The 12,973-nt window shown below is 41.3% G+C and overlaps 1 protein-coding gene across 1 annotated transcript in view; it reads left to right on the forward strand.

The window, feature by feature from the left end:
* The first annotated feature begins 986 nt into the window (after positions 1–986).
* Positions 987–12,973, forward strand: part of sept8a (septin 8a) — a 30,964-nt gene continuing 18,977 nt past the window's right edge. The window contains exons 1-3 of the mRNA XM_044371031.1: positions 987–1,173; positions 10,551–10,665; positions 10,966–11,161. Coding sequence (XP_044226966.1) covers positions 1,144–1,173; positions 10,551–10,665; positions 10,966–11,161 — 341 coding nt within the window. The 5' untranslated portion in view covers positions 987–1,143. The remainder of the gene's footprint in view (positions 1,174–10,550; positions 10,666–10,965; positions 11,162–12,973) is intronic.

Here is a 12,973-nt window from a genome sequence, read left to right on the forward strand (position 1 = left end):
ATATATAGACCTACAATTAACAGCTATTGACAATTAACAAATATCTAACTCAAAGCTCCAGTGTTGGTTGGGCTCATAAAAACACAAATTGTGCAAATGTTTAATGTAAACTGTATTCTACAAAAAATAAATAAATAAATAAAATAAAATAACCCTATGCACCAATGTCACAAGCACATTTTTTTTTGTTGTTGTTTATTAATTGGAGTCTATTAGAAACAACAATAATATGGCTTGCTCTGATTGGCTGAGTCACATTCTTATTAAACCAATCTGTGACCTCATTACTTCATTTAAATAGTAATGCACTGAAAACATCCACGGATGGCTACACCGATGTGATGATGAGGTATTTTAACACTGACACACATACTTCCACACTCCCCTCCTGTCGCTCTGCGGTGCTGCTCGCTCCTGTCCTGGCTTGCAGTGTGTGCAGCGTGACATTCCTGGACTGAATGGGAGCTCCTTAGAAGTGGCCATATTGTAACGTATCTGTCCTGCCCAAAGATGTAAGCCTCGCGTCAAGATAGTTCACGCTCTGCTCTAACGTATGACTAAACGTTGACCGTTAGAAAGCCCCGGAAACGCTTCGAGGCGACTTTAAACTGCTCCAAATTCATTATATAGCAACCTTCATTTGTCAAACACTCTTTATAATTAATGAAAAAAGAAGCTGATTAAAATAAAGCGTGAATATTCCTTAAATATATGACACCCGCGTAATGCGCACGCGCAAGACAGGCGTATCTGCCAAACTACCAAACTGATAACTTTGTTTGACTCTATCTATCTCTTTCACTTAGCTATTAGCTACACTTTATTTTTTTAGCTAAATCCAAGGAGCTTTTTTACACTTTCGTTTAATCCTAGTCGAAGTAGAAACGAAGAAAAGAAACGATTATACCTTCCCGAGCGAAGCAGGAGCGAAGTAGCAGTGGACCCTCTTGCCACCGAGCTCGTCAGTGGCCTCCCTCCCTCCCTCCCTGCCCAGCTTCCAGCTCTTCTCCGTCTTGTGTCCCTCTCTTCCTATCTCTGTCAGCTCAGCTCAGTAGTTTAGCAGGCCAGCACGGAGAGACGAGGGCTGCTCCCTTTCGCCCCTTCTCAGTCTGCTTAGCACACCAACACCATACATTCCGCACCATGGCTGCCACGGACGTTGACGTATTTTCGGTGAGTAAACGCCACGACGTCCGTAGCCCTTTCTCTCTCTGTCTCTCTTTTGGAAGTAAAAACATTGCAAGTGCAGCCACGGGAATACTTGGTGGTTGCGATTAGTAAAAGTGTGCGTGTGTGTGTGTGTGTGTGTGTGTGTGTGTTAATGTCGCTGCTGTGTGTGTGTGTGTATGGTGGTGGTGGGTGGTGGGGGTATGTTAGCTATGAAGCCTCCCCCGCTTTTGAAGCCTGTAATGTGGGCTCAGCCGAGATGGTGGAAGTGATTTCTGTGATGGTAACCGGGCGTCTTTCAGTCAACTAACACAAATTAAGATGACGTTGCTATTGTTGACTGATTATTTTAATGTCGTGGCCTGTAACGTTTTATTCAGCAATTGCGTTTCCACCCATGTTTGCGCTGCTGAACATACGGGTGTAGTGAATGGCACTATTAACATTGTAGTTAACTGTTGACATTTAGGAAGGATAAAATAATTTATCATATCACAGTTAGCTAGCTAGCAGATTAAAGCACTACAAAGTAGGATGCGGTCGTTATAAACTCGCAGCTGTGCAGCAGGGACACACTTGAAATCCCTATAAGGTGTAATAAAAAAAAAAAGTGCACTTCTATTGTGTGAAACTGCGATATTGTGATGAATTACCTGGCACCACTAAGTATAAGTAAGACCAAACAACGTGCTGTCATGAGGTTTCATTTTAACTTCCTGTTCAGGGATGTAAAATTAAACTTGTAGTCCACTTTCTTGTCTCATAATGTGATATTTTCAGCTGTGTTTCACAGCCAGATGCTAAAAGGAAGCTCTGGCTACATTGCTGATAGCCTGTATTTCTCTAGTCTCTGTAAATTTGCATATCACAGTAATAGGTTGGGCATTTTCTTTTAGTTGAATTAGATGAAAGGAATGCATCCTGTGTTACTGTCATAGTGGCAAGCCCTGCTGTAAGTCAGGTGTGATCCTGCAGGTACGGCAAGGTGATGCAATACATTACAGAAAAAAACAATACAGCAATATAATCGGCACTGTATGTTGGAGTTTAATGTGAAGACTTCACAGACGATCACCCAACGAAGTGTATGTCAATGCAGAAAAGATACGGTAGTGACAAGGCAAATGCACAGGAGGGGATTTAAAGAGTGTGATTAACTTTTACGCAGATGCTTGGAGAGATCCTTGCTGTGGTGAATTGGACAGTAAGCAGCACTGAGTTGCAAGGATAAAGAGATTAAGAGCACACTCCGGTGCCACTCCTACCACTTATTGGTGTAACACATGTCTGTGAAGAAGGGATAGGAACCAAAAGGAGGGTGCAGAGGATATTGCACACTTGGCGTTTCTTAAATTAGGAAGGTGTCCAAGAAAGAGTAGGGTGCAGAAGATATTGCAGACAGATGATTTTTTCTAAAATGTCTCTTTTGGAATACAAAATTGGGGAATTGATTAATGAGAAAAATACTGAGAATGCAGTGAAACAGGCCAGTGTGCTGCTTGCCTGACTTCCTGTCTAACTTTCAGAACTAAGTGAGACCATATTGAACAAACTGACGTGCTTGCCTGGCAGTTTGTGGAATGGGGACGCTGTTAATTATGTGCAGCTATTGATAGGGATGTGTGGTTGGTTGCATTGTTGGCACAAGTCAATCCCATCCGATGTAGACCGTAGCTTTGGGATACCTTTCTAGGCCAGAGCCACATGAGGCGATCAATGTAGCCAACTAACCAACAACTTCTATTGTTTTCACCCATTGATTGCTTTAGAGTGTGTGTGTAGCATATACAAAAGAATGCTGTTCATTTAAATGGTTATGTAATGAAATGGCCTACAACGTATTTACCATGTAGAGTGCTTACTGATCCTGAAGAGCATTGTCTCTCCCCTGAGGCCTGCATGCATCATGAAATTAGCTTCATGAGGTGCTTAAAGGCAAAAGATGTGGAATGTGGAATTATGGGGACAAGTTGCTTGCTCTTTAAAACAGCAGCTAGTCTGTTTGTGCAGACAGTGATGTTAACTTGTGAATACATTATCTACATATGTGCTATAGTTACAGTTTTATTTAGTGAATTCAGTCTATTTGTTTAATTTAAACACATTCTAGGACTTAAAGGACCAGTGTGTAAGATTTAGGGGCTCTATTGGCAGAAATGGAATATAATATTCATCAGTCTGTTTTAATTTGTGTACCTGAATTGTTGTGCTTTCGTAACCTTAGAATGAGCCCTTTATAGCTACAGAGGGAGCGAGTCTTCTTCCACAGAGCACGATATGTTGCGCCGCCATGTTTCTAGAGTAGCCCAGAATGGACAAACTAAAGCTCTAGAGAGGGTCTTTTGCTTTTTTCACAAATTTTGTGGCCACCGAAGGTTCTCCTACACGCTTTGAATGGGAGGGTAAAGGGGGCGGTTTTCAGCTGGTTGCAATCTGCAACCTCACCTCTAGATGCCACTAATTCCTACACGCTGGTCCTTTAAAACGCCTTCCTTCAATCCTCAGCCAGCGCCTTCAGCTGTATGTTGCTCAGGTCATATTGCTGGTCGAGTATGCAGACCGTTGTGTGTCATCAGTGATGTTAGCTGTATATAGAACATACAGCCCAGAACTGCCTGGAGTCCAGCATGTCAAATTCAGTGTTGTGGGTGAATGACGACAGCAGAGCTGCAGCTGCTGCGGTGATGAGTCAATATCCTTCCATAGACCAGGCTGTTGCGTTGTTTCTCAAAGACAGGGTTTGGAACCCAAAATTGTGATGCATTAAGATTGAAATAGCTTTCCACGTGATGTTGGAAAAAGCTGAATGAAGATTTCGATGCATGTTTGTCTTGATCGTGAATGAAGGAAAGTTTAAAATAAAACGTAGTCCACACTGAGGTTAGAGACTGACCCGTAACCTGTAGGTCACGTTTGATCCCAGTGGCACCCGGTGAATCCATCAGCAGTCACGGACGTTGTTGAAAGTTTGGCTCTGCAGTTCAAACTGTCCTAATTTTTTAGTTTTATTTGCATCACATGGGATATGGATGTTCTTCTTCCATCAGTGTGGACAATGAGAAGGCTGCACAGAGTCACGTTCTTCTTGGCCACATGGACATTTGGATTCCGAACTATGCAACTTGCAAGAGGCTTGTATGTGAAAGCTCAAATCCAGTCGATCTTGGCTCATTCACCCTGACCTAGCTGAGCGAGTGCTACCAGGGAAGACAAAACAGAAAGTAAAAGAAAGCAACGGTCATTTATCTGACAGTCTTTACTTTAAAACGACGCATCCTCTGCAAATTCAGTTGGTTGTGACGTCTGTAAATGTCAATGAGAAAGCTAGAATAAGGGAAAACGTCTTTCAACTCAAAACTATCTTTGCACAATGCAAGAAATCTCTTATTCTCTCTGACTACTCAGTCCTATCTCCACATGCAATAATAAATCATGATGAAAAACAGTTTTGCTGCATCCAAAAAAGACACAAAACACTAAGTTCCTGTTAATTCCCAGAGTTACATATGTCACATTTCAATTAGTATCCATCGTTCCATTCATGCCTCATATTAACCCACATAAGATTTGTTCTATTACTTACTTAAAGTCCTCTCCAAATTATTTTTAAGTGAGCAGTGTGTCATTAAATCAATTTCGCCTCCTTGATGTTGTCTTTACCAACAGCATTTAACGACACGCATAACTGGTCTAGATCTTGAAGCCAGAGTACTTTTTAATCTTAGTTAGTGTTAGCATGTGTGAAAGATTTAACATGCATAGATGTGAGAAAGAAAAGCTCATCAGATCCAGAAGTTTTACCTGTAATACATAAAGAAAACACAAATCTTTTAGCTTGTGGCTGACAGCTGACAGACATAGACAAATATATTTTTTGTGTGTTTTTTCTCTCAGTCCAGTGACAGTGAGGATTTTTTTTTTTAAAAAAAAAGCCCTATAAAGATGAGTGTGCTGTATATCTGTCTTATGAAATAGTTCCTGTCTCCTCTCCCGCCTGTCTCGCTCATTTTTTCGTCTTTCCTGTTGGGCGTCAGATGAGTAATGAGGCTGAGTAGTTGTTCTGCATGAGTGTGAGACAAGAGGGAGAACGAGCATATAGATAAGATAGTAAACTAGTTTTCTAGTACAAGTGGCAGCAGGAGAATGACTATAGCAGCACACAATGGCAAAATATGTAGGTGTGGTTAGAGCTGACAACACTGCAAAAACATCTCATTCAAATATTTTAATTGATGATTTAACATTCATACATAATGCACATTAATTTAAAAAAAACCCTTTCAGATGTCAAAAACATGATGACACTGTAGAGGACGTGAAGCTACACTTGCATAAATCTACACGACCGTCCCCGTGGACAGGAAGCACCAGTAACCACCCACCTCATCGAAAGAGTATCTTGTCTGCATGTGGGTTTGTCATTGAGGTTGTCATGTGGCCTTCTCCCCTCACGGATGCTGAATAGAATCAGGCCCGCAGCGTCTCCAGAAGACCCCAAACCCACACATCTGCTCTCGACACCAAATAAAGCGTTTGTCGCTTGCAGTACAATTTAGACTTAGTTTCCCCAACTTTCTAATCAACCACAACAGGCTAATGGGATGAGTCATGATTTAAAAACAAACTGAGTACAGTACAGTACCATAAGTCCTGACATAAGCCAGTACTTTCATTTGTTGTCAAGGTACATTTTCATGTCCTAGAAGTGTGACAGTGTCAGCTTAGCTCGAGTCCTCAGTTTCAGTCCTGATTCTACTGTCAAGTGAAGTCAAATAGAGAAGTCAGTGTTACTGTCATGTCAGAAATGCTCTTTGATTGGCTCAAAGTGGGGGAAAAAAATCCCTTTTATGAAAATATGGAATACTACCTAGCAGCTGATCTGCCCTCTTTTTAAATTTTAATGTGAAAACACAACATTTAAAGCAAACCTGTTCTGCACCTCAAGTTATTTTAAATATTTGAAGCCTTTTCAAAGCTTTTCCCTCGGTGTATTTCACCCACCACACACACACACACACACACACACACACACGAGCATCATCCGCAGCTGTGTGTGTGTGTGTGTGTGTGTGTTTCAGTCTGTCATGTTGCTGCTGCTGCTGGTCAGCTGAAGGCTCACTGAGGCAGAATTAAAGCTGCAAACCCAAGTCAGACACAATTCAGGTGGGGATGGAGGTTAGAAGGCTAGAAGAAAGCAGAGTAGGGGATAGACAGACAGTGGGGGGGGGGGGGGGTCTGGAGAAGGAGAGAACGACTGATAGGAGAATTTAAGGTCATATGAGGGCTGTTTGCTGAAAATGTGTTTCAGTGGAGTGATGGATGCTTATAACAGATCTCGGTTTTGCCCCTCAGGTTTGATCTGCGTCACATATTTATGTAACCTTTTCAGAAAGTTGTCTGGAGCTTATTCACTTATTTTTGTGATGTTTTATTTGTTTTATTGAGTTTCAGTTACAAGACTGCTCTAGTTTTTAAATGATTAGTATCATTGATTAACTGTTTGGATAACTTATTGAGCAAAAAGTGTGAGAATTGGCTGTGAGAGGACTTTTTTCACTATTTTCTGACATTTGATAGACTAAACGACATATCATTTAATCAGAAATGTAACACCACTTATTATGTTACACCTGTACTTCTCTATATGTGACATGTTAAAATGTCTACTGTGAAAAAAAAAAGCCCATCTTTGACAGGAAAATGGCGGTTCACATCAGTCAGCTACAAACCCACAACATTGCAAACTAGCCTATATGGTTTGCGCCTCATTTCACTTCGAGCCACCTGGGGCCCCTTTCGTGCAGCCATTTCCTGTTGGCCTGGCGATACGGTGGCCTGGGAACCGTGTTGTTTCCTCACCCTGGGACAGTTAACCAGAGGCTTTTCATTCCTGTCATACTTCGTGCTGCTGCTCTTCTCTTCTCTGAACCAGCTCGGGTGGACGGACACACAGATGCCTCAAAGTTTCCCTGATAGCTCTCGCCTGCTGCTTGTACACCCTGGATTAGCTGATGATGGGTGTTGTTATGCTCTTGTCAGTAAAAGTAAATGTTTTGGGACTTAAGACAGATTTATTTTTAGCTTGGTGATGCATTGTTAGAATAATCCAGGCTGTTTTTAACAGCACTTCAGAAGATGGAAAAGGCTTAATTTATAGTGAAACTATGTAATTCTTCAGCCAAAGTGAAAACAAGAAAATGACCAAAAATGGAAATATAAGGTTTTTTTACATGATGATATATCTCTACATGAACACATTGACTTAAATGCAAGAATCCTCCCAAATCTAGTCACTGTTTCAAAGGCAAATATTGTACTTTTTACTGCGCTACAGTTTGAACATTCTGACAAGTAGAATCTGTAATTATTTAATTTTTCATACAAAACATATGATCGGCCTCTATAACATGATGCATTGTTCAGCGCACAAAATCTGCTTCTTATCAAATCATCTGACTCTGTTAAATCCTTAAAGTCTTAATTCCTTTAAGAAAAAAACAAATCTGCTAATGCAGACAGATTTTACAACATGTTTTCAATACAAATCGACTTGTTTAAAGTTTTTTCTAAAATCAAGTTTCATTTCTCGTAACACTAATGCAGCGACCTGCCTCGTGCAGTCTTGTTTCGAGCGACACTAATTTCGAGAACACTTTCAAACAAGTTGGTTTAAATTAAAAACAAAATGATATACAGGCCTATATTATATAATATTGCACCAACAAACAACAAGCAATTTTTCTGAATGAGTACCTTTGCCTTTGATACTCTAAGTATATTTCACTGATAACGTCTTTGTTCTTTTACTCTATTAATATTTTACTTCTTCTTCTTCTTCCTCCAACACTGAGTCCAGTATACGCACGCACAGATCGAGTCTGTTTAGTCGCAGCTTCTATCTGATCCTTAGAGATAACACTATTTGTCAGGTCTGCATAACCTTTTGTGGCCCTCAGTCACAGGCACATCTGCCTCTTATGTTCCCACACACACACACACACTCTCACGCATGTGTTATGTGGTTTGATTCAGTGCAGGAGGTCAACCAAGAATTATTTATGAGTCAGGATCTTTTGTTGTTTTTCTGTAGTTGAGTATTTTCACCGTTGTGGTTTGGTATGTCTAGACCAATTTCTCCAGAAACAAGGTTTACAATGTCAAAGAACCCCTTTTAAGACACAAGCCTGCCCCGTGACATCGGCCACGCTTCTCTAAAGGTCCACATATATATAATGAAGGGACACAGTGAGCTTCCAGAAGTAAGCTTGTGACCTGAAGTGTAAATTCCCAGACTTGAGGTGCAAAGAATTCCCCACTTGCACGAAAAATGTTGTCAAGGCGTCCTTGAGCAAGAAGCCCATGCATCAACTGTGTACAGTTAGACAGCTGCCACATGTAAATGGATACGAAATGGGGTGTTGATGGAAAATGAGCATGTAGGCCTGTATTTATCCTTCTCTGGATAAATAAAGCCTAATGTAAATTGTCAAGTTTTTCCTATTTTAAACACCAGTGAGGAATCCAGGGAGTCATTTCATCGGTTTCCTTCCAGGCCTGATACCAGAGGCCACACCCTCCCCCTCTAGCAATCTATCTGAATATCTCCACAAGTTTCATTCAGCAAGCTAAATACCAGAGGGAAACATTAATGTTGTTTAACAAGCTCTAAATTTGAAGTGGTTAAAACAGACCTCTCTTCCTCTTCCTCATCCCTGTCTACCTGCTTCAGACTACCACAAACATTACATCACATTCATTTGGCAGATGTTTTTCCAAAGTCACTTACAGTAAATGCATTTGAGCACAAAAGGAACAAGAGATGTCATTAAAAAAAAAACTGGAAGTACAACCTTTCCAAATAAACATCTAAAAGTGTGTTAGAGAGCTGGAGCTTCATCCCTTATTTTAGCACTTTTTTTTGGTCATACACACAACCTCACTTCCAGATCTATGAACACATTGTTCCATAAGGAAACCACAGCAGTTTTGACTGGCTATGTTGCCACCTGACTCGCCATGAAATACATTTCTTCAGCTTTTTTTTTTAGATGTTTTACAAACAAAATTACATTTTACAACATTTTAAATCACATTTACAGCTTGTATTGATTTTTCTTTTTACTGAACACAGGTGTTAATGCAATAAACTCACAGCGTGCTGTAGCTCAGCTCAGTATTGCCTAGCTCAGCTCATGTCAGATTACTCCAGCAGTGCTGCCTGACGTTAAGTCCTATTTCTCTCCCCCCCCCCCCCCCCCCCCTCATACGTACACGCACACATACGCACACAATGCTCATCCTTTTATTGTGCAGTTCAGTCAGGTTTGTAACTTATCCACTGTGTATGCAGAGCCTGTCTCCACCTCTCAGTTCAGTACGGTCTGGTTGCGTTCAGCTGAGCTCTGCTCTGCTCTCAGGCTGCCTGTGTTCAGTGACATCAGCCTTCAAGTATGCAGCCCTTCGTGGCTGAGCCAGACGAGCTCGGGTGGCCCCATTTATCTCAAGGTGCTGTCTGTTCCCCCTTTACAGCTCTAACACGCTCTCTCGGACCGTCGGTCCTTCAGTCAGATGGGTTAGATAAGGGAGATCAAAGGTTAAAACGCTTACAACATGATCATTTTGTCTGTCCGTCTTTAGCGGGTTGTATATTGTTCATCTTCGAGCTTCTAGTTCCAGGATACTCTCTCCTAAATACAGATTGATTACAGAGTAGTTGTGCATGGTCTCTGCAACGATTTACTGTTGCAGTTATGATTGGAGATTATTTTTGGTTTTGTTTACAGGTTTGTGTAGAGCAGCTTGTAGCACTAAATCTGCTTGTATTGGGGAAACATGAGGATATAGCAGCTTAATTAAAAGAAATGGTTTTATAGCATTTATTCACGTTGCTTGTGCTCGTGGCTGTCGTGACCTTTCAGCGCTGAAGTAATAGAAAGGAGTAGCTTTGAAATGATTATGTGATTAAGCTGTGATTAAAACAGTTTATAGCTTTTCATGCTTGTTTAAAGCTTAGAACATTTTTTTATTTTCATTCCCAACTGAAGACACACTTATTTTCCATACTCCCTATTAAATCTCTGAATGAGTTCCTTCCTCCGGTTGCGTCTTTTTAAAGTGCATCTTTTCTCTCTGTGTGTAGTTTCTCATGCTTGTGAAGGATTATTCTTGAAACTCATCCTCACTGCAGGCCCTGATTACCTTACTCATAATGTTAGGCGATGGGTTTTATATCTGCAGAATGTGCGGAGGGTCTTTTTATGTTCATTTGCATAGGAATGTGAAGGCTTCAGCCTCTCTACCACCCAGCTCTTTCTACCTCTGACTGATGTCTCCCCGTTATGTTTTTCTCACATGTTATGTTTTGTTTTGTTTGTGTCCCTCAGAATGAAGAGAAGCGTAACCTGAGCTTGGGCGGCCATGTTGGATTTGACAGCCTCCCTGACCAACTGGTCAGTAAATCGGTCACACAGGGATTTTGTTTTAACATTCTCTGCGTAGGTAAGTACCAGCGTGTGTGCAGCGCATGTGAAAGAATGTGTTAAATATTGTTTACAATCAGCAACTCACAGAAATGCCATGCTGTAACAACTGAACCAATCTCTACTTGATTTGTGTCCTTCCAAACAACATGTTTAACTACAGCAAAATAGCAAATTTGCGTTGTTTTTCCTGACATTTAAAGAAACGCACAGGCCTCCACTTGTGTCGCTGCAATAAAATGCCATGATGAATTACTCCCCTGTGACTGAGCTATTTAACACTCTCTCCCTTTCTGTCTCGTCTCTTTCTACTCCACAGGGGAGACTGGTATCGGCAAGTCAACGTTAATGAACACGCTCTTCAACACCATGTTTGAGAACGAAGAGGCGAGCCATTACCAGAACGGCGTGTACCTGCGGCCGAGAACATACGACCTGCAAGAAAGCAACGTCCACCTCAAACTGACCATTGTCGACACTGTTGGCTTCGGTGATCAGATCAACAAAGAGGATAGGTGAGGACCGTTTTCATGTTATTATCCTAAACCTCGCTCCCTCTCGTACATGCGGCTTGCTTGTACGAGGGTTCACAGCTGGATTCAGCTCGTTTTAACTTGCTTGTTTCAACTTGATGAATGCTACCTGCCCGTGAGCATGACTATTAGCATAATTAACACAGCCAAAATGCTATCTAAGGCTACCTGTTCTGCTCCATTTGTGGGCAAGTTTCATTGACAAAAATGTCTCTCAAAAGTAAAAAGAATTTCACACCTTGCAAAGCTTGCTGAAAATCAGTAGACAGAAATGGAATAAATTTAGCAGGGTCAGTAGTGGTATTAAAGGACCCAAAGAAAATAGAAGTTATCACTACAGCTGTCAACACTGTATCATCACAGAGCTGCACCATGACAGACATAACGAAGGAGCTGTTTAGATTCCAGATAACACCTTTTTTTTCATTTTCTTTATTGGACAGTGGACAATATAGAGACAGACAGGAAAAAGGGGAGTCATGAGGAGGCTGGGGGGGGGTTCCCCAGGTGGAATTGACCCCCAAATAACATCTTTTTGATAGCGATCCATGTATTATGATGAAGGATCTTCATCTGGACCACCACTAACATAGAAAACCATGAGACCAATTGTTTGAGTGTGAGAATTTTTTCATGCCAAAATATTCAAGCCAATGGAAAAAAAAAAGTTGTGAAACTAAATTGGCAAGCATTTTATTTCATATTACACATTTAAACTACAACTTCATTCACATGAAAGCGATATCATTCTTCGAACGAGCGTTTTTTGTTCTGTGGAGGCCCGGACCACTCGCACATTTTGTTCGTACCTAAAGGAAAACTCCAAGTACGAGAAAAAATGATGAATGTGACAAGTTCTCTCAAACCAATCGTATGAGCCACTTATGAACAAATCCGTTAGTAGGTGTGGTTCCTGCATGAAGCCCATTGCATTGTCCCGTGAGGCAAATTCTATTTATCATGCGTAAAACACATGCCTTAGTCTGTTTTTCATTTGACTCAAGACTGGTGTAACAACAGTTTTTCCTGTGAATCCTTTTACAAACCCAACTTTCTATTTGCAAAGAGACAACGCAATAGTTTTGCCCAAATTAGGTCCATGTTGCCTAGGGATACAAATGAGAGAAACAGATTTCTTTGATTTCTGCACATTCTTCTTTTCTCAGTAGGATGGAAATAGGATGAGGTGGGACAGTAATAAAGAGGAAACGGTGGATTTTTGGAACATTCAGCTGTGGTATGGAGTTTTTCATGTTGTGACCCAGCCAGCAAGCAAGCAGCACTCTCACGCCCTTTGATAGGAGCTTTCTCTGTAGGCCGTATAAACCAACATGCTGAAGGACAGACCCTGCAGCAGACTGCGAATGCACACTGAGAGAGCTCCAAAAGGTCAGAGTCGGTGCATTCCACAGAGAAGATTGAAGATAGATGTGAAGGGAGAGGACAGATGACTGTAAACACGGTGTTAGCGGAAGATGCAGTTATGTCTCACTCTGAGTTGTGAAATAGAATGTGGGAAGACTCAGTGTTGAGGATTTCACAAAGTTCATTGTGTAATCTCAGCTGTTAATTTAGGTAATAGATTTCAAATATGGTAGCAGGCACTTCTTGTACGCCCAATCCTGCGGGTCACACTCCAGTCACTTTGAAGCACCGGGGGTCCCTGCGACCGGCGTGATGTAATGTTGATTCAGGAGGTGTCGCAGATGTTTTGATATCGCTCGATCCGCAACCATTTTTAAACATTTTTGCTTGTGGGCCTGTGAATGAGAAACGGAGGAAATGTGAAAACAG

The sequence above is a fragment of the Thunnus albacares genome, chromosome 13 (assembly GCF_914725855.1).
Source record: "Thunnus albacares chromosome 13, fThuAlb1.1, whole genome shotgun sequence".
In the NCBI taxonomy this organism is placed as follows: Eukaryota; Metazoa; Chordata; class Actinopteri; order Scombriformes; family Scombridae; genus Thunnus; species Thunnus albacares.